Source organism: Scylla paramamosain, chromosome 18, assembly GCF_035594125.1.
Source record: "Scylla paramamosain isolate STU-SP2022 chromosome 18, ASM3559412v1, whole genome shotgun sequence".
NCBI lineage: Eukaryota > Metazoa > Arthropoda > Malacostraca > Decapoda > Portunidae > Scylla > Scylla paramamosain.
The window spans coordinates 1,844,007-1,871,745 of NC_087168.1; the positions used below are offsets into that span (position 1 = coordinate 1,844,007).

General features: G+C 39.5%; 1 protein-coding gene across 2 annotated transcripts; it reads left to right on the forward strand.

The window, feature by feature from the left end:
* The first annotated feature begins 1,153 nt into the window (after nt 1-1,153).
* Nucleotides 1,154-27,739, forward strand: LOC135108983 (sodium- and chloride-dependent glycine transporter 2-like). 2 transcript variants are annotated; one of them, XM_064019913.1, is made up of 11 exons: nt 1,154-1,361; nt 4,420-4,572; nt 8,117-8,251; nt 9,206-9,349; nt 9,708-9,915; nt 10,039-10,232; nt 12,365-12,548; nt 20,515-20,752; nt 20,872-21,100; nt 23,794-23,906; nt 26,914-27,739. In XM_064019913.1, the coding sequence occupies exons 2-11, from the start codon at nt 4,434-4,436 to the stop codon at nt 27,196-27,198; spliced, it is 1,869 nt and encodes a 622-aa protein (XP_063875983.1). In that variant the 5' UTR covers nt 1,154-1,361; nt 4,420-4,433; the 3' UTR covers nt 27,199-27,739. The 2 variants fall into 2 exon arrangements, with proteins under 2 accessions (XP_063875983.1, XP_063875984.1); XM_064019914.1 differs by having other exon boundaries at nt 1,232-1,361; nt 4,423-4,572.

Below are 27,739 nucleotides of genomic sequence, written 5' to 3' on the forward strand. Positions count from 1 at the left end.
CAGTGAGCTCGGCCTTCAGCCTGCACTGCACATCGTCCAGCACCGACGAGACGTGGCGGGCCTCACCGTCATGTTCAAGGCGCAACAGCAACGGGTGCAGCACCTACAGGCTCTCCGGCAGCCTGCCCGACATGCCGAAGTCACCACCAGAGCTGTCACACGTGCCCCTGGGGAGCTGCACCAGCCCAGGTGCAGAACGTGGCACCATCAAAGACAGTTTCTGAACACATACATTGGCTGGTGGAACGAGTTTGTTACCGTGCAGCCAAGTGTTGAGGGCTGGACCAGGCAGCAGTTCAAGACTGCAGTGAATGTGTGGTTGCAACAGACAAACAGAGAGAGGTTTTCAGATAGAAGGCATTAACAGTGACTTCTTTAGCCTAAATTGTTGTATGAAATATGTAAAGTATATGTACCGCAACTCTGTAAACACATATAATGTAGATTTGTAAAAATAAAAAAGAGAGAGAGAGAGAGAGAGAGAGAGAGAGAGAGAGAGAGAGAGAGAGAGAGAGAGAGAGAGAGAGAGAGAGAGAGAGAGAATCAACCTCCTGGGGCGTGCGCGCGCGCGCGCGCGCACGCACGCACGCACGCACACGCGCACGCGCACACACACACACACACACACACACACACACACACACACACACACACACACACACACACACACGTGAATGAGGCCGGAAGCTAATAATAAGGCCATCCTCTTGAAAAAGGTCGCTGGAAGACTAAGTTGAGTCACACTTTTCTTAACCCTGTTTCAGATGTCATGTAATTTGAATCAAGGGTTTACGTGTAATACTCGTATTAATGAATGCTATCACTACCTTAAAATCGCCCTTCATTCTCTACCGGTCACCAAAATGACGCCTAAGTACAACAGGGCCAGAGCTAGGCTGAAAAACGCTGGACAGGACTTTTACTTTCAGCTGTACTACAGTACGAGTATATAGAGTAGAGTAATTACCAAATGTAAAGAAACTGGTATCGTGTCAGTTCGAACATGGCATTTATGCTGTCACCTTAATAATATTGCGTAACACATTGCTGGGTTATTCAATGATAAGCCATCTACTCAGGAAGTCGGTTATCCGTTTTTATTTGCCATGCGCTGTCCTACTTATATTGTGACATGAATGAGCAGAATTACCTTAGATTAAGAGGGATTCTATTGTGTAATATGCGGGGCTTTTTAGTGGTTTAGCGTTTACTTGGTTATGATTGTTTCTCCAGTCACGTGAAGTAAGGAGACGAATGAAGGTGGGAAGAGGTGGATGTAACCAGGTCCCTGCCTATACATAAACTTAGTGAAGAACGGTTGAAGAACGCTTACTTGAACACGGCCACTTCCAGCCACGCAAGTATAGACTAATTTCCATCAGGTGTTTGTGTGGTATTACCAAAATGACCGGCGGTTCACAGTGAGAAATAAATAGAAGACTCGGGTATTCGTGATAATGGAAATTTACCTTTAAGTAAGGGATTGAACTTAATGAGTTATGTATGAGTTTTGTTTTGTTTTTCTAATTCCTTCATGATTAAGCAAAGTCACATATGAAAGCTTGCTTAGTTCCGGAAACTACGGGCCGTATCCCTAGCCTCCATCCACAAACAGTCGTTTTGTTTCATCATATTGTAAGTCACTGGCAATTACCCAAAGCTAATGCTTAGTGGAACCCTTAACAAAATTCATCGGACGGTTATCCCAACCAGAAAACTGGTGGTGCCAACATGTCTGCAAGGTTGAATGTTAATATGGTAGCTCAACTTACCATGATAATATTGATTCAGCACACTTCTGTTAAATATCTTTCACTCACAAGAGCTTAAGTATGTAGGACTTTAAGCAACGTTTGACGAGTATAACAGTTAACAGAATAAGCTGTGAAATGACTCTCTTCTCGTGAAGTTGATTGAAATTTTGGAAAAACAAACTTGTCATGAAATAACATACCTTTAGCAACCAATTTATCATATATATATATATATATATATATATATATATATATATATATATATATATATATATATATATATATATATATATATATATATATATATATATATATATATATATATATATATATATATTACTCCATTACTATTAAAGGCATCATACACTCATTTTTTTTTTAAGAAAATTCATATTGGATTGTTTGAAGTGTAAAGTTAGTCAAGAACATTTCCAGAACATCTGTTTTGTATCGTAGAATTTGGCTATGTTCCCCTTCATTACAAAATGCCACTTAAATAATTTATTAGCACTACAAAATGTCAAATGTTTGAAACTTAGCAAAAAAATAGAAAAATAAATATTCACCTAATGCACTGACAGCCAACACTTCCAATGGTGCCTTTCTCTGGCTCTGGCTGAAGACGCTGAAGTGTCTTTTGTTCAGTCAGTACACACACACACACACACACACACACACACACACACACATTTACTTATTTTTTCATGGGATGTGACCTGCGTGCTATGTGCTTGCATCTTCCCAAATGTTTTTTGTGAGGCATGAGATCATGCCTCATGGTGTAGCCGAGTGATGTTCCGGTTTTGAACGCAGCCTCTCTGAACACAGACTGAATCTGAAACGAGACATATTTTATGCTACACATTGTTCCGACACAAAATTCAACCTCCTTTACAGTTGCCACTACACTTGGATCAGCTTTCCCCAGGCTAGCTCCTTCTAGCCTAATGCTGGAAAAAAGTACGACGAATCCAGCGGTGGTACTTATAATAAGTTAGAAATACCCATAATTCTACTCATAGCAATAAAAAATTCATAACTTTCTCATAAGGGCTGTGGGTTTTTCATAACCTCTGTCATGGCTATGAGTGACTTAGTTAAGGCTGATTTTGCTAGCTGCTACAAGTAGCACGGACATGTATATAAAATACATATTAATTAACAGAGGAAGGGATTAGAAAGGTAAAAATATACTATCCCATTATTTTTTTTTTCACGACCGGTATGTAATAATTAAGCTGTATTTCTTAAATCAAGAAAATTAGTGCCTAAAACAAAATCTGCCGCCAGAGGGCAGCCTCAGATGTAAGTAATTACAAGTAGTCACCATTCAAGTGCCACATTTGTATCACCGTAACAACACCACCAACAACAAGATGGACAAAGCCGGCTCTACTGCAGCCATCCCCAAGAAGACAAGAAAACCTGACTAGTCTCTAGATGAGTCTTGCCACTTATTGAGACTTTATGAAGAGCATCTCCAGAGAGAGTGTTTTGTTGGTCAATGTTAATCTCAAAAGTACTGATCACACCAATTCCGTGACAAAAATAACACCAGCACGGTCTATATATCTTTTAGTGAGTTCAGCTCACTCACACTATTGAGAACGTCTCTCCTCTCACGAAATTCCCTTGGTTGGCGTACACGAACTTATTGCTCGGCCATGTTGGCTTATGGGCGATTCCTAATCCTCATGGCACCTCGGACCTAGTCATAGCGGCGCAGCGAACTTATGAAAATTTCTTACGGTTTATGACAGATTTAGACCGTTTATGAAATATTTATGAAAAATATCCACCATTTTGAAGGCTTATGACATATTCATAGCCTTATGATTTTTTTTATAAGTACAGCCCTAGACACTTACAGCTATCAAGCTGAGATCGCTATTCGGTTTAACCCACCGACCGGGAAGGGAATGTAACAATCGCCAAACAAACTCTTACTTGCTGAGAAAGAATCGCAAACCACATGCTACGGGGCACAGCCAAGACAAAGAACACATACCTATGAGGTTTATAATATTATGTGAGCTACCTCCCACCAGAGGCAAGCCACCCACGCCCACAGATTATTATATCCTCCCGTTGGAAAGTGGTATATGTACAGTCTCCCAGAGGACGAGCAAGTACCACCTGTACACGATAAAGCTTTGGGGAGAGAGGAGATAACCGGAACTAACAGAGTATCTCGATATCATCTAGCTCCAAAGCTCCCGACAGTGAGCTTAGAACACCAGTTGCATTTAATTGTACTTCAGGCACCCTCTGTCTTTTTTGTTCTCTTCCTCCTTCTCTGTTTCTTTCTTCTTGTTCCCGTTAATGCGCCACTCATTCCCTCCTTCTCTCTATTTTCTTTCTTGTTTTCGTTAATGCGCCACTCATAACAATTTTCATGTTTTTTTACGCTCTCCTGTTTCCAGCGTCTCTAGATGTGGCGTAGACTTCACGTATTTTCCTGCAAGCGATAATTTTTCATTGTTCAGTGCGGACGTCTCTTTAGTGTACTCGTTTTGCTCACCATCTAAATAAACAATATATTAAATTTGAGATGATATAATTTCATGTAAAGAGTGAATAAACAATGTCCATTACTTTTATGAGAAATGTAGAGGAATGGAGAAAAACAGGCAGATGGACAAGATAACGATCCCTTCTTTCTCAGAAGAAAAGAAAATAATGATGAAACAGGACAAGGATGAAGAGGAGAGAGGCATGTGGGGGAACCAACGCGAGTTTTTCCTCTCCTGCCTTGGATACGCCGTCGGCTTCGGCAACGTGTGGAGGTTCCCCTACCTGGCCTACAAGAATGGTGGAGGTGAGGAAGCTGTAATTTGGCAGTTGTATCTTTCAATTTACCAAAATTTTATCTGTTTTGGAATGTCTGTCTGGTTTTCGTACCATTATCGATTTCATTTGTTCTCTCAGTATCGTATAGTAGGTTTGTTAATGTTCTTTGTACTATTGGATTTAAGTGTAGTGTTACTAGAATAAAGTTTAAAGACTACTGTTTATTGACATTTGCAACTCATCTTGCTTTTGTACTGTCCAGCCTACAGAGGTATCTCACAAACAGTACCGCAGCCAAACAGAATCTTGTACTCTTCTTGCGACATACGGCACGCAACCAAAAATATCTTAATTTCGCTTCTTCACCTTTCCTACCTACTAAGCTTGGTCTTGTGTTGTCCAGTATAGATTCTCTTTATAATTTTGTCCAAAAGCATACCTTCTCTCTTCATTTCTCTTTCATCAACTAGAAATATCACGATCGAACCAGTTCATCTTCTCGTGACTTCTGATATGTGCTATCTCTAACAATCTTTTTCATCTCCCCTCTGTTTTCCCCTGTCACCTCTCTATCTCTAAAAATGAGCTCTTGTCTTAGAACTTTGATGACGACTCCACACTGAATGGTTCTAAGCTCATTCCTTTCTTTACTCATCCCTTTTGATTATATACATGCCACAGAATTCTTGGTTATGATATTTTCCATGCCTCTGTGACCTTGATCCTTTGAAGTCTTTCACGACTCTGATGCGGTCCCCCCTATCGATCTCCAAAATTGTACTTCCGGATATGTTCCTTGACTTTTCCATCTCACTCTGGCGGAGATTTGCCTAGATTAAGCCTGTATCTAGGAAAGGTGACCTCTCTACTCTCAAACCACCAGCTTAGTTATCTTTTTTTTTTTTTTTTAAGTTTTCGAGCATACTCTTAAAAATTCTGAAGCACCTGTCTGTTCACAATTTCTATTTTTTTTTTCTGATCTTCATTCAGTAAGGATAAAGTAAATGACGACCCACTAGCGATCTAGCTTTTCTTATTGAATCTTGTCAATCCTTTCTCAGGGATTTATGTGAATCTTTTGATACTGCCTTAGACATACCAAAAAACTTGTAAGTGTCATAAATCTTAAATCTCGAATTTTTCCACATCAGTTCAAATCCATTCCTCTGCACGCTTATTTAAGTTTCATTTTTGGCCATTCTGTTGCTGTAGTAGTAGAGAAGTCAATGAATCAACAATGCTAATACCCACGCTATTTCTATTATTCATCAGTTATCTTTTCAGTTCAACTTCTAGTCCTATCGGTTCTTATGCTGATTTTTTTTTTTTTTATGTAGGAGGGACACCGGCCAAGGGCAACAAAAATAAAAAAAAATAAATAAACAAAATAAATAAAAAAAGCCCACTGAGATGCCGGTCCCCGAACAGGGTCCGAAGCGGTAGTCAAAAATTGAAGGATAACTGTCTTGAAACATCCCTCTTGAAGAAATTCAAGTCATAGAAAGGTGGAAATACAGAAGCAGGTAGGGAGTTACAGTTTACCAGAGAAAGGGATGAATGATTGAGAATACTGGTTAACTCTTGCATTACAAAGGTGGACAGAATAGGGATGAGAGAAAGAAGAAAGTCTTGTGCAGCGAGGCCGCGGGAGTAGAGGAGGCATGCAGTTAGCAAGATCAGAATGGTAGTTAGCATGAAAATAGCGGTAGAAGATGAGCGGCGATGAGAAAGAGGCTGAAGACAGTCAGTTTCGATTATAAGAGGACATGCCGAGGATGCTCAGTGCAGAAGAAGACCACCTCTCTGTCATGTATAGCCAAACCAAGGTTTGAAAGGTTTAGGTCGAGAAAAGGGTGAGGAATGTACGCCTCCACGCCAGACACTATCACCTCTCTTATGGGCTCGACACACAGAGATGGGTCTTTATGTGCCGAGCACACAGAGATCTGCCATTCCAAATCATTCCAAGGAAAATCAGCAAAATGTCTGCTCAGGTTCCTTCAACTAGCAGAGGCAAAACGCCAGAGGCACCTCCACTTATGGGGCTCGTGAGGAAGGATTGGAGCGATAGGACAAGATACAGATATGAGAATGTGATCGGAGGAGCCCAACAGAGAAGAAAGGGTAACAGAGTAAGCAGGATTAGAGGTTAGGAAAAAGTCAAGAGTGTTGGGTGTATCTCCAAGACGGTCAGAGATACGAGTAAGGTGTTGCACCAATTGCTCTAGGTCGTGGAGGATAGCAAAGCTGAAGGCTAGTTCACCAGGATGGTCAGTGAAGGGAGAGAAAAGCCGAAGCTGGTGGTGAACATTGAAGTCTCTAAGAATGGAGATATCTGCAAAAGGGAAGAGAGCCACAATGTGCTCCACTTTGGAAGTTAAGTAGTCAAAGAATTTCTTATAGTCAGAGGAGTTAGGTGAGAGGTATATAGCACAGATAAATTTAGTTTCAGAATGACTCTGTAGTCGTAGCCAGATGGTGGAAAACTCAGAAGATTCAAGAGCGTGGGCACGAGAGCAGGTTAAGTCTTTGCTCACATAAACGCAGCATCCAGCTTTGGATTGAAAATGAGGATGGAGAAAGTAGGAGAGAACAGAAAAGGGGCTACTGTCAGTTGCCTCAGACATCTGTGTTTCAGTGAGGAAAAGAAGATGAGGTTTCGTAGAGGAGAGGTGGTGTTCTACAGATTGAAAAATTAGATCTAAAACCGTGAATGTTGCAGAAGTTAATGAAGAAAAAGTTGAGGGTGATGTCAAGACACTTAGGGTCGATACCAGAAGAGCAGTCCGACCTGGGGACATTTGTGGTCCTCTCCCCAGATCGGAACTCCGAGATTGGTGTAGGAGTCGCCATGATGATGATCATGTAGATGATACCTCATCTGCATTTTTAACGTCATTTGCTAGACGCCAAATTCAGAACAGTTAACGCCGAGATGTCACACAAAACGCCCACCTTCCAAGCTATTGTTTTAGAATGGGGCAGGACAAATCGTATGTTGTCCATTGCCCCAAACAAAAGTTCTTTATATGCACTCGACATAACCCTCCAGAGAACTCTCGTTTTTAGTGACACTCAGCCCTCCTCATAATACACACTGAAAATAATTAAGACTGTCTTTTACTAAATGTCTCAACTAGAAATTTCACACCTCTTATCTTCTTAAAACAGCTATTATGAAGTTTGACTTTCTGTGCCGCCTCTACCAATGGTTTTCTTCTCTTTTGATCGGTCTTGCAGAAATTACACGACACTGCTGAACAGATGGAGCCCATCGCACTAATAGTTGAACAGTATCCTTAAATATCCTTCTCTAAATTCTTGAATGCCTTAACTGTTTCTCCTTCTTCCTTCTTAAGAGAATATTATCAAGACACTGATGGAACTAAACTAGCCAATGTTTTAGAAACTTTTCTGATTTATGAGTGTTTAATATTTGTTTTCTTTTTGTACACTCCTGCCAGTTTCCTATATTCGTAAAAAAAATTACACAATGGTTTCATGTACTATTAGGATGTTAGCATTATCTAGCGGGCGTGGCTGTGCTGCTAACAGTTTTTTTTTTTTTTCAGCGGCGTTTCTCATCCCTTACGTCATCATGCTGCTGTGCACTGGGTTACCACTCTTCTTTATGGAGCTGGTGCTGGGACAGTACACGAGTTTAGGACCCAACATAATCTTCCCAAAGATGGCACCAATCTTTGCGGGTGAGTGACCAGTCTATCCACAAGTATTGACAAGTCATAAGTTTCCTGCGTGAACTGCATAATAGGTATGTTCCCAGTTGGGTAATGATGTCTTGTAGCAAGCGTAATACTGTCACAAGGACCGATATACTTGATGGGCACAAAACCTAACCATCTACTAGCGAACAAAGGCAACATTTACCTATGTTATTTTTATGACCCGTCGACTACATTTAATAAGTAAATTATATATATATATATATATATATATATATATATATATATATATATATATATATATATATATATATATATATATATATATATATATATATATATATATATATATATCGCCGTCTAAGTATTGCAAGTGAATTTTGTTGCTGTTGGTTCAAACACTTCAAATACAATATTTCTGCATTATTATAAATATAACTATGAAAATGTCGTCCAAATTATACGGATAGTTATTTCATTAGTACATTTATGATATAACTGGATCTGTAATTTCTTGCAAATCATGCTTGAATTGATCCATTATCATGAATTTAGTTGTCACTGATATAATGAAAAGTGCAAACTAAATTAGCAATAAACTTATTACTGTTGTCATGGTTAATCAACGTTAAAATGTAAATACCCCCTTCTATTTCCTGTTGACAGTCATTAAAATTTCTCACAATTCACGTGAATTTGTGTGATTGGAGAAGTCTGGGACTCTTAGAAATAAAAAAATAAAAAAAAGAAATGGCACATGCGGCGAAACAAGCCCAGATTAACACCCACGTCAGAATATCAACAATGACGAATGTAACTCGTTGGTATCAAGTCCCTTTGTGTTATGTGCACATATATATATACCAACACTTTCGAATTCATAAAACACTGCTGATTGTCTAGACAAATACCGAGAAACCAAGTATAGATAGGTTGTTATTATTATCATTATTTTTCGTTGTTATTCTCATTTGATAGGGCTTGGCTGGGGAATGATAATGGTGTCTGCACTCGTCAGCATCTACTACAACGTCATCTTGGCCTGGGCATTCTTCTATACCTTCGCCTCCTTCACCAGCGAGTTGCCGTGGACCGACTGCGACAACGACTTTAATACTCCAGGTTTAATCTAATACCTACAATAGAAATTCGTAACCATATCGATTGGAAAGAAAAATAATTTAGTTTCAGTGTGACGTGTTTGAAATGCATTAGTTTCATATGCGTCTATTGGGAAAATGCTTGGCACCGATTAAACAAGTGAACCATTTCATTGATATCAATAATTATTCATAGATTATGGGGTTTAACTTCAATTTTAAGACACTTTCGATGCCATTATCGATAGTAATTGATTATGACACTAACTACATCAGCCACTTCTCTTTTAAATTTGTTATTTATTTATTATTAACAAAAATAAATTTTTTACTATTTTCAACGTCCATATTTTTGCACTGACAAAGTTCTTCCTTTCTAGAGTGTTACCTACTGCAGGAGGATAAAGTGTGCAAGAATATGTCTATGTTTTACTACAATCAAACGTGCCTTGAACCAGATGCATATTGTGGCTTGGTGAACCTTGTGTCTCTCAATGCTTCACATTGTTATGATCCAAACGAAAACGACAGTTTAGTGGTCGCTGATGGAGCTGTGCACCGAATAACCCCGAGTGAAGACTACTACAGGTAAACAAGACAAATTCAAGGCTGTTGACGCGGCAGTCACAAAGGATTCAAGACTGTTCACAATATACGGAATCCGTTACCGAATTCCATGACAGATTGTAAAGGATGCGGTTTCTTTCCTAGGAACCGTGTGCTGGGTGTGACAGGCAAGACGTGGGAAGATATGGGGGGGATGCAGTGGGAGCTGGTGGGGTGTCTGGCGCTGGCTTGGCTCATAGTCTTTGCCTGCATGGTCAAGGGCGTCAAGACTTCCGGCAAGGTGGTTTACTTCACCGCCCTGTTTCCCTACGTCGTCCTCATCATTCTCTTCGGCAAGGGTCAGCAGACGAAACCTTTAAATACAACACAATTATTGTGTTATACTATGTAGCAGCAGAGGATAGATTGTACGTGTAAAAAGCTCTAAATTATTATTCATTTGCATTTTTTCATCAAAGTATTACAGCATCCGATCCATTTCATTCAAGCGTTTTCATTTAACGGAAATTCAAATAAAAAAAATCAATGCAATTTAATGAAACCGTTCTCTGAGTACAGCGAAAGTAAATAACGCCAAGGACATAGTCAATCTGAAACACTGCAATAGAAACTCCATTATAATGTATTCATGGAAAATATCAAGGAACACTCTATTCATTAATTCAATTATCTATTTATCATTATTTCTGCGCATGTCAGCTGAGAATAGCATGTGATTCGCTCCCATTTTTTTTTCTTTTTATCTGTTTATTTATCAATTTCGTTCTACTTTATTATTTATTGATTAATTTTATTCTATTTATTATTGTGTGTGCTATATTAAGAATGCAAGAATGAAGGCATGGTTTGCTAAGAAATATTCACTTAAACATTGTACCAGCCTCTTAAAGCCTCACTAAAAGCCTATTTCACAGTCACTACTTCTTGTTGTGATCGTTACCAATGAGTGGTGATGTCTGCCACCAACAGCAAATCTGATTTCACAGACGTTTTTCGCGGCGTTGTTTGTTTTGATCCTTACCAGAAATTGAAACCTTTGGTAACGCTGGCTTGGGAACTGCTGGGCCTCCCCAATGGAGCTTACCGATGCATTTATTTCTTGTAAATATCACAAGTTCTTATTTTCTTGTACTTGTTCCATTTCCTAAATGTATGTTAAAAAATATTTAATAATATTTTGTAAACTAGTATAGTAATATGATAAAAATTTAAAAAATTCACTTCACCAGATAATGAAAACTTCACTACCTGTCACCCTTATTTCATCTACTGTGCCTCCTTGGTTAAAAACTGTAATCATCCTCACACACGCATAGGTTGTGTAGAATTTGTCACCTAAGAGAAATACTAAGTAATAATGAAATAATATTACCATTCCCATCATAGGGCTAGGCTTGCTTCCGTTAGGCTAGGTTTAGGTTAATTCAGTTCATTAATTTAATTGACAATCTTTTCAATGGTCAGATAAAAAAAAAAAAAAAAACTTTTTTTTTTTTTGCTGAGAAATGAATAATTACTGTCTTAAGATTATCAAGCAAGGGCTGTTTCTATAAAACCCGAAATATTTCAGTCTAATAATATATGTGTACAGCATTGAGGAAGAGAGAAATATATAATTTATTATGTGCCTGGTTGGCAAACACAGGGTTTGGTGAATGTTAGAGAGATATTCAAAGGAAAGAATTTAAATCAAAATGTAACTATATTTACAGTAGATGATAAGGCGTGTTGAAGGCATCAGTGATGTATTTCAGTTTTCCATGCCTTTCACTCTTTTAGTGCTGGCGTGGCCAGTTCTTTTGTCATGAATTGACTCATTTTGTCTAATAAGGGGGCTCCGGCATACCAACATTGCCGAAACAGAGGTATTCGTTTTGTTAAAATCGTTACTAAGTTGGGAATCACCGTAACTACGATAGCAGCGACTGTAAAATCAGATCGAGGTGTTAATAATGCATTTAACCAGGTTGGTAAGGCTCTTGGCTCGGAACGTTACCAAGCGACTGTGAAATCAGCCCTTAGTTTTGTCAGTGCCAGGGTGGCGTTCGTTCCTTTCGTTCGTTGTATATTCTGCTCATACTCTTTGAATACGTAGACTCTGTCCACCCCACATAATCAAACAATACGTTATTCCATACCAATATCAAATACAATGTGAGAACGTAATATAAACCTGTCCTGTACGTCACTACTTACACGATGCAGTGTAAGTAGTACAGGCTTACATGGATTACGTCTTGAAGCCGCTTGTAATATGTACGTGTACAGTATATTTCATCTCTACAAACCGGTGTCTGGATTAATGTGGGAATCAGTTAATTAGTAAATGATTCGGATAAGGAATACGTGATGACTAAGTGGATTTACTCCTCGACTTTTTTTTCTTTTTTTCTTTTCTTTTTTTTTAAGATGTGTTATGGCAACTGAACACCTTTGACTATTAACTGCTTGAATCTCATTGTGCCAACAGGTATCACACTTGAGGGAGCCAGCCTGGGAATAGATTACTATTTTCTGAAGCCTGACTGGTCACGCCTCGCGGACACAGAGGTGTGGAGTGATGCTGCGATTCAAATTTTCTATTCACTTGGGTCTTCCTATGGCGGTCTCATCACTCTGGCTTCGTACAACAAATTTAAAAACAACTGTATGAGGTGAGATTTTACAGGTAATCGCAATTTACCATGTAAATCACAAAGTCATCGTTACTATCACCAGCGTTACATCTCGCAACTCTGGCTCAAGGCTTCCAGGCGGATTTGCCGTTTTATTTGTCTAATCAAAACATGACATTTCTTCAGCCTACGTTACGTGCCTCTTCAGTGATAGTTTAATAGAAGCTATAGCACAGAAGAAAGTAATTCCAAACTCTACGCTCAAGCTTGGGACTCGAATAGGGGGTTCCCTCCCGGTTATGGGAGGAGCCTGCTATCCCACCTGCCCTTTCACCTCCCACGCCCCACCCTCCGCCCTTTTATTTTATTTATTTTTTTTCACTCTTTTTAAGAGAAAATGACCAAGAAGGAAAAAAAAAATATTTCACTGTTCCCTAAGAGTCAAGGCCCCAAAGGAATTCGCCTATTCAGTTTCGTATGTGGCTTGATACTTTTCTTTTGAAACAGTTTAGCTCAGACGAAGGAGGAAAACAAAAACAAAACTGAAAAAAAAAACAGGAATAGTGAGTGAAAAAAAATATTAAGGTATACATTATGAGTGTGAGGATAAATATCGTACTATTTTTAAATAAATAAATAAAAATAAATAAATAAAAATGAATAAATAAATATATAAATAAATAAAATTATCATATTTTGAACAGAAAAATACAATTTGTTCCGAAAAAAAAAAAAAACTTGTCACGACATATCTATCAAATAATCACATATTTACTAAATAAAGGTAGAAAATATCCTGCCTTGAATGACAGATTAAAGATAGTCAAAATGTGAGTTCATGAGACAAAACGCTTCAGACTCACCATTCTACTAGCGCTGTATGAGTTGATTTATATTGAAGCTATATTCCATAATAGGATGGATAAGATCCCTACGTAGAGTTAGCAACTGGAAGAGAACAATTGACAGAGAGGACACAGAGCACATAGAATTCCTGTAAGTTACTTTGCCAAGAAATCATGTAAGTTGTTTTGTCAAGAAATAAGAAGTTAAATTTCCAGTTGACATTTTTAGAATGGAGAACATAACTATATTTATGTAGTGTAGAAGAGGGGGATAGTTGAATGTCATTAAAAAGACAATGCGTGTTTTTCAAGTTTTATCGAATGATTAGAGCCTATTCCTTCTTTCGTTTAATCATTAGATGAAGAAATTGAATTTTGGAGGAATTGAGCAAAATTTCCCCGTTACATTCAGAATTACGAAAAGGTCGGAAGTTAAGACTGTGTTCTGCGGTCTCTCTACATGAACTGTTTAATTCGTATTGTTTAAGAAGTCTGATATGATGCAGAGAAGTGCAGATGTAGCGGGACCTAGGCAATTATCAAGTTTCAGACTAAACTTAGGCTGAATTTCCTTAATGCCTTATTTCCCAAGTACTTCAAAACTGAAAGAATATATCAATTTTAGTAAATAATCTGAAATAAATAAATAAATACACACATGAATCACACTAGATACACAATATTCAATCATTTATCTACAGACATATATTCACAAAACAACTAATATCTAGATATAGTCGCAAAACCTTATGGTTCCATTTAAAGATTGATCCCAGTAAGAAAAATTTCCCGCGACGCCTTGCTATGCGCCCCTTTGCTGTCTGCCAGTGTTGTGTTCCTAGATGACAGCCTCACCGCTTGCAGTTTACGCTTTGTCGCCTTAGCAACTGGTATGATACACTGCTCGAAACACAAAACTAGTATGATACACTGTTCGATGCACCACCCTCTAAACGTAACACTAGTATGATACAATGCCCGACACAGCAGGGTTGAGTCATCAGATTAGGCATCATTATGCCTCCCTTTAGAAATATTTGTATTTCTTCAGTTAACAATTACACAAGTTAGGCGAAATCCAATATTGCCTCCGAACCACCAAAGCGCAGGAGTTTCTGGTAGTACTTGTCTGTCAAGGAGGAGGACCTGACTGTATTGTTCTGACTTACTTTTGAATGAATATTGCACCTAACAAAAGTGGAGGCATACATTCCACATTTTTTCCTCAAAATATAAACTCGTAAATTTTGGTTTAACTCAGGTTGCTCTCGTGCTGACCAGGATGAAGAGAACAGACCTTACTTCTTTCCACTTCCTGAAGGAAATTATGTCACATCTGTTCTCCAACTTGCAAAAACTTCCGTCATTAAGAAATGTTGAGATATAGCCAGTCCTCGCGATTTTTTTTATATCTACCCAAATATATCTGTAAGAATTTTCATCCTTTCTCACGATATTTCATCCAGATGCTTCCACTGCCAGCTCCCCTATCTTTTAAGAACCTTTCTCTCAGGCCTTTTCTAAAAAAAAAAAAAAAAAAAAAAAAAAACTGCACAAAATGTATCAGAATTTGTTCCTTTTTTTTTTCACTTTCCAGTTTTGACAATGTTATAGAAATTCTTATGTGCCTTCTCTGGTCCAAAATCCCCGGAAGGCTTATGGTCCTGATGGATTTCCTCCTATTGGTCGCCCTAATTGTGCTTACGAGTATGTGTTCACTCCCTGCCTGAATAAGCGTTTTCATCTCCGTCTACCAGCATCTTTTCCTTCTTGCTAGATGTCTGCCAACATTTAACCTATTTCCAAGGATAGCGAATGGTCAAGTACTTCAAACTACTAACTGATGACATGTCTTTTTAACATTCTTCACCCAATCCTCAACAGGGAGGTTCCGAGGCATATACCCGTATCTGCTCACAACTTATTTTCCAATCGTCAGTATGGATTTCATAAAGGATGATCCACTGAACATCTAGAGTTTTGCTGCCACATGGGGAAATGCATCGCACAGCTCTTCCGAACAAGGAGGAGTTAAACGTTTTTCGTTTCATCGATTCCTCCTTGTTAACAGACATAATTCTCTCGAAACATTACTCACCGGCACCGCCAGAATGTTTCATCTCTTCTACCTTTATGCATGTCTCCTCAATCCTCCAGAACAAGACTTTCTAATTACCTTCATCCATATTCTGCCCATCTTACTAATGTAAGAGATCTTCACTTTTCATCCTTTTTATTAGTGAATTTAGATTCTTTCCCTGTTTTTTGTATTTCTTCATACCGAAGACATGATCTGTTTTAAGAAAGCAGTATCAGGACACCTCATAAACTAAATTAGCCATCTCTTATAATTCTTTTCTCCTAAATTTTTTTGGTAGTTGCATTGTTTATCCCTTGACTTGTCTCGCGGGAAAAAAAAAAAAAAGAGCCATACTTACTATCGTCTACTTATATCAACAACAATGGTAATGATGCAGTGACGGCACCTACCACTATTACAACTAATTTTGTTACTACTAATTATATTAATGATATGCATGATAGTTATAAGAACCATTAAAATAACGATGATAACTATGATTATTTGTATCATCATCATTTCAGATTTATAACTGTCTACGTCAGCTTTCCTACCCTTGTTTTAGGTTTACGCATACCTGCCTTCATTTACTTACGCTCTCCGTGTGGCTGGTGAGCGAGCTGCTCACACTTGACCCAAGGCTAGAGACGAACTACACCGCCAAGAGAACAGACATTGAATAGCCAGACCTCTCATGAGTATTACAGCAAACTAATGCATGGTCGTAAGGAGGAGGAGGCAGTAGACACCTGCCGAAACGATAATTACTCCCAATGAGGTCTAAAGTACTGGATCAGGGGTGCTGTGAACTTCTCAATAAGCCAGCTGTGACCTCACGGAACGTTTCCCTTTGTGTCTCATAACGCAAGGGGATAGTCACAGCCTGCCCTTTATAGAAAACTCTTTTCCTTCACTCAAAACTACATGCACCTAATTACAGACACACACACCCTTCATTCAAAATTCTAAATTCAATATGGCGCCTCCTACACCAGCCTCGGAGTCCCCGTCTGGGGAGAAGACCATAAATGTCCCCAGGTCGAACTGTTCTTCTGATATTGACCCTAAGTGTTTTGACACCCCTCCTCAATTTTTTCTTCATTAACTTCTGCAACATTCGCGGCCTTAAATTAGATTTTCAATCTATAGAACACCACCAAACCTCATCTTCTTTTCCTCAGTCAAAACACAGGTGTCTGAGGCAATTGACAGTAGCCCCTTTTCTGTTCCCTCCTACTTTTTCTATCCTCATTTTCAGTCCAAAGCTGGATGTTGCGTCTATGTTCGCAATGATTTAACCTGCTGTCGTGCCCACGCTCCTGGATCTTCGGAATTTTCCACCATCTAGTTACGACTAGAGTCACTCTCAAACTCGCTTCCCTTTAGCGGAGATCTCCATTCTTAGAGACTTCAATGTTTTGGCTTTCCTCTCCCTTCACTGACCATCCTGGTGAACTAGTCTTTAACTTTGCTATCCTCCACGACCTAGACCAACTGGTGCAACACCCTACACGTACGAGTATTCCTGACTGTCTTGGAGATACGCCCGACATTCTTGACCTTTTCCTCACTTCTAATCTTCTGTTTATGTTCCGTCGGGCTCTTCCGTTCACAGTCTCAAATCTGTATCTTGTCCTATCGTTCCAATCCCTCCTCAGGATCCCAAAAAGCGGAGGTGCCTCTGGCATTTTGCCTCTGCTAATTGGGGGAACCTCAGGAGGTATTAAACCTGTTTTCCATGGAATGACTACTGTTTCCGTGTCAGAGACCTGTCTCTGTGTGCTGAGTGCATAGCAGAGGTGATATTGTCTGTCATTGAGATGTACACTCCTTACTCTTTCTCTCGACCTAAACCTTCCAAACCTTGGTTTAACACAGCCTTTCTCGTGCTATACATGATAGAGAAGTATCCCACAAATGATACTTGAGCTTTCCATCATCTGAATCCCATGCGCTTTTTCTTGGTGGCCAGAATCAGGCCAAGTCTGTTCTCCAGCTAGTAAAAAACTTCTTCATTGACAGAAAATGTCACAATCTTTAAAGATCTAACTCCCCTCATGACTTCTGGCACCTAGCTAAAAAACAGCTCCAATAACTTTGCTTCTTCATCTTTTCCTCCTTTACTTCAATATGATGGCACCACTGCTATCTCATCTATCTCTAAAACTGAACTCTTCCCTCAAACCTTTGCTAAAAACTCTACCTTGGATGATTTAGGGTTTGTTCCTCCCTCTCCTCCACCCTCTTACTACTTCATGCTACCTATTAAAATTCTTCACAATGATCTTTTCCATGCCCTCGCTAGCCTAAATCCTCGGAAGGCTTATGGACCTGATGGGGTCTCTCCTATTGTTCTCCGAAACTGCGCCTTGCACTTTGCCTAAATAGTCAATCTCTTTCAACTCTGTCTGTCAACATCTACCTTTCCTTCTTGCTGGAACTTTGCCTACATTCAGCCTGTTGTCCTGTCCACATTTATGCTGATGATATCACCTTGTACTTTTCCACGCTTTTCATAGACATCCAAGCCTTCAGGAAGTAAACAGCTCACGCAGGGAAGCCACAAAACGCCTGATTTCTAGTCTCTCTAAAATTTCCAGTCGGGTCATAGCAAACTTAGTACGTTCATTGCCTCAAAAACTTAATTCCTCCATCTATCAACTCGACACAACTTTCCAGATAACTATCACCTCTTCTTCAATGACTCCTAACTGTTCCCCTTTTCTACACTGAACGTCATGTGTCTATCCTTTATTTATAACCTAAACTGGAAATTTCACATCTCATCTTTAGCTAAAACAGCTTTTATGAAGTTAGGTGTTCTGATTCCTCTCCTCTTGTTTGTTTCACCCTCCCAGCTGCTAACTCTGTACAGGGGCCTTATCCGTTTATGTATGGAGTATGCTTCACATGTTGCACAGGGGAGGGGGGTTTCACTCGTACCGCTATTTTAGACAGTGAAATAAAAAGTTTTTCGTCTTATCAACTCTTCTCCTCTAACTGATCGTCTTCAGCCTCTTTCTCATCTCCGCAGTGTTGCATCTCTTGTTATTTTCTACCGCTATTTTCACGCTAACTGCTTTTCTGATCTTGTTATATGTATGCCTCCGCTTCTCCCGCGGCCTCGCTGCACAAGACTATTCTTTCTCTCATCCCTATTCTGTCCACCTTTCTAATGCAAGAGATAACCGGCATTCTCAATCATTCATCCTTTTCTCCGGTAAACTTTTTAACTCCCTGCCTGCTTCTGTATTTCCTCCTTCCTATGACATGGACTATTTCAAGAGGGAAGTATTAAGACATTTATCATGTTTCTTGACCATTCTATCTGACATCTTTAAAAGGAACTGGCAATAAGTGAGCCTTTTATTTTTTTTGTTCAGAATTTTTGTTGCCAGTGGCCAGTGGCCCTCTTACATACAAAAAAAAAAAAAAAATCAGTATGTATTGACCTCGCTCGAGCAAAACAAGAGATTGGATGAAATTGTACCCATAAATACTTGAGAGGGCGAGGTGGGAAGCCAGCGAGACGAGCGGCGGAAAACCCGGAGGGTGATGGAGGCGCAGCTGCGAAGATGAAATGCTGATAAGGATTATGGAGAAAGTATAAAGGGCTGGTATGTGTGAAGAGATTAGCACCGATAACCACAAGCTTTGAACGTCACCGCCCGTGCACAGTGTGACGTCAGTCTCGGCCGCCCACTTCACTGATGTTTCTTGTGTATTGCTTTGTTGCATATTTAGGTTTACATAATTTTTTACAGTTTGGGCACGTAACGAACAACGCCAGATATCTCTGTCAGTGGAGTCAGTGTCTTGAATACGAAACGAACAACGACAGACGCACTGGTCTAGATCAGTGGGGTCAGTACCCCCTCACTTTAAATCAAAATAATTAATCAATACATTAATATACCAACACTCTCCTTTTTAGGACTTTTTATGGCTCTTCCCATTTCCGACGGCCCTTCCCATTTCCTTTTTATATGTACACTTTTGTGTCTTTCTTTTTTTTTATTTTCACAACACCATAATTGTTTTATATTAATATTTTAACCTACAATCTTTGTTGCTTCTAAAGTCTTGTAGCGGTGTCATATGGCAGCGATGTTGCGGCGCCACAGTAAATCAATCAATCAATCAATTGAACAGCTTGGTGTGTTCATTCAATATTCAATCCTTTATTTTGTTGGAATTGTTGGACTTATCACTGAGGAATCTAGTAGAGAGGAAGAGACCAACTATTGGCTGTAGCTGCTCTGAGGAATATAGGAAAAATAGAGATAATGAACGTCTTCAAAGTAAAGGGCAGACCTTTTAGCCACGCTCACGACCGTAAAAAAAAGTATAAGCATTCGCAGTAGCCTGTGACAAAAGTGAATTTACTCAATGGTATTAAGTATTACTAGTAAAGTGTTGATAAAATGGTTTGTGTACACTCGTACAGAAAGCTGTACACAACCGACACAACCGACGATGATATTCGGAAAACAGTGAGGGGCCTTCGGAGGTGGCAGGCCTGCTAGTCCAGCACCACATAGAGCGTCAGACAGTTCATGTAATGATCGCATTTTTTTTCATACATGTATAGCATTTAATTCATAGCTGTGAATAACCACCATAGGGCAACTAAAGGAATCCTACATTCTTTATTAACAAACACATCTCCGCGCACAAGTACCAACCCTTCCAAGACATCCTGCATCATTACTTTCTGTATCCATCGGTCATCTGAATAAAGAGTTTTCTGAACGAATGTACCTGTTCGTCTTAGACTATTTATTTGCTTGTTCGTCTCCTACCGTATTTTATGCCTTTTAATGTTTTTTTTTTTTTCTTCATGTAAGAGGGACTATGGTACTATAAGGCACCAAAAAGGTAGTACCAAAAACAAAAAAAGAAAGCCTCACTCAGGTACCAGTCTCTTAAGAGAACAGTCAAATGGACTATCCAAAGTCTTGACACCTTCCTCTTGAAGAAGTTCAAGTCATAAGAAGGGGAATACAGAAACAGGCAGGGAGTTCTAGAGTTTACCACTAGCATCCTGCTTCTGCCCCACCCAGCAAGCTTCCATCCTCAGAGACGCCATCGTGATCGCCTTCGCCAACTGCTCAACGTCGGTGTTCGCGGGTTTCGTCATCTTCAGCATTCTGGGTTTCCTGGCCCATGAACTGGGCGTAGGCGTGGAGGAAGTGGCGTCGTCAGGGTCTGGCCTGGCCTTTGTAGTGTACCCGGCCGCCGTGACGCTCATGCCTTTAGCGCCCCTCTGGTCCCTGCTCTTCTTCGCCATGCTCATCACCCTCGGTCTCGACTCCCAGGTGAGCAAGCTTTGTGGCAGTTAGTTACACATAAAGCACACTCACCCACCCACCCACACAGACACACACACACACGCACACACACACACACAGTAACACTTTCTCCTTTTCCCTCACAGTTCACGATGGTAGAGGCAGTGACCACGGCTATTTTAGACCAATTCCTGTCCCTTCGGTCACGGAAGCCACTGGTAGTGGGCGTGACGTGTCTACTGCTTTTCATCATGGGCCTCACCATGTGTCTCGAGGGCGGCGTGTACATGTTTGAACTCTTCTTCTTCTTCTCTTCCGGCCTTTCCGTCATCATACTGGCGATAACTGAGATTGTGGGAGTCCACTATGTTTATGGTGCGTGTGTGTGTGTGTGTGTGTGTGTGTGTGTGTGTGTGTGTGTGTGTGTGTGTGTGTGTGTGTGTGTGTGTGTGTGTGTGTGTGCGCGCGCGTAGTTATTTGACGAATATGTTTTTACTTGCATCTGTGGATATTTGTCTGGCAGGCCTATGATCTCAACAGCGATTGCCTTTGGTGCGTGAGGCCGAGGTGGCGAGTTTTCCATGTTATCTACAGATCGTTTTCCTTGTTTTTTGTGGCATTCTCTTGATTTCTTTATGCTTGATACTCTTGCTTGATTTTCTTAAAAATGTGGCGCTTCGGAATTAATATGAAACCAAGAAGTATAATTTTATGATTGGGGATCAGACCGAAGTAGTTGTACTTTACTGGGTTAGTAAGGTCAGTACCCCTTCATTTGAAATTAATACATTCAAATACCAACATTCTTGATTTCTAGCACTTTCCTTCACGCTCATTTATCCCATTTTCTTGCTGATTAATCCCATTTTCTTTTAAACCTTATCATTTTTTATTGACTTTTACTATGTTACCACCAATCACAATTTTGTTATTACTTTCACCACGTTAACCTACCATTTCAATTGCTTTGAGCATATTGTAGCGGCGCCCATTCTCTTTTTTTTTTTTAATCAATCATGTAGCGGCGCCTTCTCTCTTTTAAATCAGTCATGTAGCGGCGCCTTCTCTTTTTTAAATCAATCATGTAGTGGCGCCTTCTCTTTTTTAAATCAGTCATGTAGCGGCGCCCATTCTCTTTTTTTTTTAAATCAGTCATGTAGCGGTGCCTTCTCTTTTTTAAATCAGTCATGTAGCGGCACCTTCTCTTTTTTAAATCAGTCATGTAGCGGTGCCTTCTCTTTTTTTAATCAATCATGTAGCGGTGCCTTCTCTTTTTTAAATCAGTCATGTAGCGGCACCTTCTCTTTTTTTAAATCAGTCATGTAGCGGTGCCTTCTCTTTTTTAAATCAGTCATGTAGCGGCGCCTTCTCTTTTTTAAATCAGTCATGTAGCGGCGCCTTCTCTTTTTTAAATCAGTCATGTAACGGCGCCTTCTCTTTTTTAAATCAGTCATGTAGCGGTGCCTTCTCTTTTTTAAAATCAGTCATGTAGCGGCACCTTCTCTTTTTTAAATCAATCAGTCAATCAATCAATCAACCCAAAGTAGTTATGCTGGTGCCACTTTGGGTATTGACGGCTTTTTAAAAAACTTGAGTATCATTTTTTGCTCTCAGAAGATTTCTACCTCAGTTTTAGCGTTAAAAATCTTCATGTACACTGACGACCATGCTCTAAGGGAACAGCACACTCGTCGCGCTAATGAGGAACTTTGTTAATTTGATGGAGTGTCCAGTCCTTGTAAGAAACGGATACTTAATTGTAAGGCAGTGGCCACATCGTATGAGGAAGGGAACACGTGCGGCAGTGCTAATGATGTTTGCCTTACGACTCTTGTCAGTAGATGTTAGGCCTCAACCTTCCGTTTATTTATTGATTGATTTATTCACTTATATCAATTTCATTATTATTCATTTATTTGTTTGTTTGTTTGTTTTTTGTTTTCTATTTGTCTATTTATTTTATCTATTTTATTTTTGCTCATTTTTCATTTATTTTATTTTTTTATTTTTATTTTTTATTGTATTTATTTTTATTTTATTTATTTTATTTATTTTATTTGATTTTTTTATTTTATTTATATATTTTTTAAAATTTATTTATCTATTTATTTTATTTTATTTTATTTTTTTTCTGCCACTGGGAGATAGAACGGAGTCAATGATCACGAATATGATACGTTATCTTCATGACTGTGCGTGTAATTTACACACACACACACACACACACACACACACACACACACACACACAAACACACACACACACACACACAAACACACACACACACACACACACACACACACACACACACACACACAAATACATGCAATGCTGTTCAAATGGCATAAAAATGATAACTGCTGGTTTTCCGTATACAGAGCAAAAACGACTATAACTGCTTATCTAAGTGATCTTTCTTATGCGGCCGAGGGCACTAATATAAAACTTGATTGTTCAGCATATTATTTGCGAGGAGTGACGTTGGTGCCTTTGAAGGGAAAAATTTGCGCGAGCATCCCATAACCAGTATTATTTTTGTTAATGCTGACAGGGATTTAGCCAAAAAGTCGACGAAACCACCAGATCCCTAATGGTAACGAACATGCACATCTATACAATCTTACTAACTGCTATCTTGTGCGATGGAATATATAAGCACTCATTATTATAATTATATGAAATAACCTAACCTTAAACCTAATAATATTGACTGTGGGCTATGAATGTCTGGAGGGGGAGAGAGAGAGAGAGAGAGAGAGAGAGAGAGAGAGAGAGAGATTAAAGGTGAGGTTAGAATTTTCTGCCAGAATTTGAAAACTCGCGAGTTTCCATTATTAATATATTTGATAGTTGTACGTAAGAAGTCATAAGACCTAACCTGTGGAGGTTTTAATGAGTAATAAGAGTAATGATAACATTCAAGGCTCTAGTGTGCCAGTAAACTACTCACGTAAATTAGTTTCACAAACATAAATCTTAAAATTTGGATAGAACCTCTCTTTGCTCACGATGTGAAATAAATAACGTTTACTGACTTCAGCCGTAAAACAGGATTTTTTTTTTTTCAGGGTTTAAAAAGTTTTTCCGACACATTACGGAAGACATGGGCATCGTTGTCCCCAGACCACTTCACGCCTACTGGCTCCTCACGTGGTGTGCGGTGACCCCACTGGCGCTCCTGGTAAGAACACTTGAAAGGTTGTACTGTTTTACACGCACACATAGATGCAATATAATTTCCACGCAGTCTGCAGGAAATTGAGTCATCTATCCAACTTATGGTGTATTTGGAGCATTACATAGTAACGGGATTCATATATTGTACTATGTAAGGCAGTACCAAGTAATTCACGTGGGCAAAAAATATATGAATCATTCTGGAAATTTTAGAATTGTAAGAAAAAATTCGTTGTAAGACTATAAATAACAATTAACTTAAAATTAATTTCGAATGTAATCTTAATTTTTTTTAATACTAACCTTAAACTCTTGTCAGCTAACATCCCTATAAAAACCAGTTGCCAGAGCTACGCTCTTTGCCTCCACTTGCGAAATTTCCTTCCAAAATTAATATTCTTTACAATGTAAATTAGTAACAGTAACATAATATCCTGTCTCTCTAAAGTATTTTTTTTTTAATCTATCCTCAATAGGAAGATTCTTAAACATCTACCACTTCATAACCTTATCTGATCACTGGTATGGGTTCCGTCGAGGACGCTCTACTAGTGATCTGGCTTTCCTTACAGAGTCTTGGTCATCGTCTTTTAGGGTTCTTGGTGAAACTTTTGCTGTTGCCCTTGACGTATCAAAAAAGCATGTGATAGACTTTGGCGTAAGGCTTTAATTTCTAAACTACCCTCTTACGGCTTCTATCCTGCTCTCTTGTGGTTGCCTTTGACATATCAAAAGATTGTGATATAGTCGGCACAAAGCTTTGATTTCCAAACTACCCTCCTACGGCTTCTATCCTGCTCTGATTTCATCTCAAGTTTCCTTTCTGTCCGTTCTACTGCTGCTGTGGTAGACGGTCACCGTTCTTCTTCTAAATCTATTAACGGTGGTGTTCCTCAGGGCTCTTTCCTGTTACCCACTCTTTTCCTATTATTCATCAATGATCTTCTAAACCAAACTTTATGTCCTATCTCCTCCTACGCTGATGTTACCACCCTGCACTTTCCCACGTCTTTTCGTAGATGTCCAACCCTTCAGGGAGGCCATGGAACGCTTGACTCCTGATCTCTCTAAAATTTCTGATTGGGTCAGAAACTTAGTATATTTCAATGCCTTAAAAATTCGATTCCTCCATCTATCAACTTAACACAACCTTCCAAATAACTATCCCCTCTTCTTCAATGACACTCAACTGTCCCCCTTCTTCTTCATTGAACATCGTCGGTCTGTCCTTTATTTATAATCTAAACTGGAAAATTTACATCTCATCTCTAGCTAAAACAGCTAAGAAGTTAGGCATTCTGAGTCGTCTCCGCCAGTTTTTCTCACCCCCCTCCCCAAGTTGTTCTCTGTACAAGGGCCTTATCCTTCCAAGGATGGATTATGCTTCACATGTTAGGAGGTTCCATTCATACCGCTCTTTTAGACAGGATGGAGTCAAAGGCTTTTCGCGTCTCTCCTCTAACTGACTGTCTTCATCTTCTATTCTCATTTTCATGCTAACTGCTTTTCTGATCTTGCTAACTGCATACCTCCCCTCCTCCCGCGGCCAAGCTGCACAAGATCTTTCTCTCACGCATATTCTGTCCACATCTTTGATGTAAGAGTTAACAAGTATTCTCAATCATTCATCCCTTTCTCTGGTAAACTCTAAATTCCCTTCCTGATTTTATATTTCCTCCTTCCTTGTTCAAGAGGGAGGTTTCAGGGCACTTATCCTTTAATTTTTATCGACCGCTTTTGACTGTTGGGGGACCGGCACCTCAGTGGTATATCGTCAGTCCGGGTTCATTGAGACTGAATGTTGCGATACTGGTTTATTCATATGGATTCCAACCTGTTGAAATAGTCATCCATTGAACATCCACCCCAATAGTCACATAATAGATATATAAATCATTACCACAATACACAAATACGAAATATGTGAATTGAAAGTAACCCCACAAGAAACAATCACTATACATTAGCAGGTATACATTTATAACACTGCCAGTCCCTGATAAACTCTTGCATTGTTGCATTCAAGCAAGTAGTCAATCAACACCAACGGATCTGTAAACAACGAACAAGCTAAGTAACCACAAGACAATGACTCCCGAAAAGTAACTACACAAGCTTAAATATAAATTGAAATAACCTTAATTAAAGTAATCCTAAAGTAGCCTGCACCGTACACTAAAGTAACCTGCACCGTACACTAAAGTAGCCTGCACCGTACACTAAAGTAACCTGCACCGTACACTAAAGTAACCTGCACCGTACACTAAAGTAGCCTGCACCGTACACTAAAGTAACCTGCACCGTACACTAAAGTAGCCTGCACCGTACACTAAAGTAACCTGCACCGTACACTAAAGTAGCCTGCACCGTACACTAAAGTAGCCTGCACCGTACACTAAAGTAGACATCCAGGAAAACAGTAGCAGGCGCAGCACACTGGTATGTGTACAACCTGGCCGTGACTCACCCAACACAATGAATGTGAATCTGTACTTCACAAACACTGCGTGACAACCGACATGTTAAAACAAAAATACATATATATCCTTCCTTACCTTCATGGTCACAAACAGCAATTGTAAGCCAGACAGCAGCACCAATTCACATAATCTGTCCACACCAACACTTCCGCGCTGGTAGGCGACTTGTACCGGTACTGGTGCTAGCTGAACTGTCCGGAGTTTAATACCTACGCGTACGAAAAGCTTCACTATATTCATAAGACGCCAAATCATGTCTCTACTGAAACATTCATATTATTAACAATAAGTAGAGACACCGAGCAAGAACGAACACAGCGATAATCATAATGCCTGTCCTCGGCTTACAATTGACATATGGAAACAATAAAATCTCAGTTACACAACACTTAGTTAATAACAAATAACACTCGTGTTACAAGTGGGCCTTTTTTTATTATCATTATAATTTTGTTGCCCTTGGCCGGTGCCTCTCCTACATAAAAAATAAATAATTAAATAAATAAATACTGTTCCATTGTTTCATTTCAGGGCATTCTGGTGTTCTCAGTGATTTACTCCGTCCCAGCTTACTGGGGTGAATATGTCTTCCCGCTCGGAATACAAGTGCTCGGGTGGCTCCTTCTCTTCTCCTCTGTCATCTTGGTACCGCTGGGGATGATTTACGCCGTAATGACGAACTCAGGGAGCGGGAAAGATTTGTTTGTCCCTACCCCGGACTTCTGCCCGGCTCATGTGAGAGAAGAGAGAAGGAGCGGTCAGGTGAATAAAGCATGTGTCATCAAGGACGCTCCTGTGGTGACAGTTCACCTTTAATATGGCTTGTTGTTGTATTAGCACAGTTATTATTGATTGTATAACTTATTATTTGATTGTATACGTTAACTTGTATTGTATTATTGTTTCGAGTAAGTGTTCACAGATTCGAACCAAATGTAATCTATGAATGCCGGTTAGAGTTGAGTTAGCAGTTTCCCGCCCGCGGCTCCCGAGCTGTGTAGTAATAGCCAGGTAAAGCCGGGAGCCCCTGTGTTTCACTGCTCCCTCGAAAGACACAACATGGCTTGTCACCGGAGATGAGGACAACAATGGCTGCAGCAGTTTGTAGTACCACTATTACTATAAACCAATGAAACCAATGCTATTGATTACTACAAATAGATTAGCCGTACAGATATATTTGAATTGGTTGTCTAGACTTTCTTATGACAGCTTCTTTATTTGTAAATGACTCACTAGCTCGTTGTCAGGGTCTTCAGGTGCTTACAGAGAAAAATAAACAAATAAATAAAGTTTGTTATAGAAATTATAAGGATCAGTAAGTGAATAAGTAAATAAATATATAAATGAAAATTTA

Excerpts from the sequence above, each read along its gene's own strand:
- LOC135108983 (XM_064019913.1), top strand. The coding sequence starts at position 4,434 with ATGATGAAACAGGACAAGGATGAAGAGGAGAGAGGCATGTGGGGGAAC. Across the intron at positions 8,252-9,205 it reads GATGGCACCAATCTTTGCGG|GGCTTGGCTGGGGAATGATA; the intron begins GTGAGTGACCAG and ends CTCATTTGATAG. Across the intron at positions 20,753-20,871 it reads CCCTCGGTCTCGACTCCCAG|TTCACGATGGTAGAGGCAGT; the intron begins GTGAGCAAGCTT and ends TTTCCCTCACAG.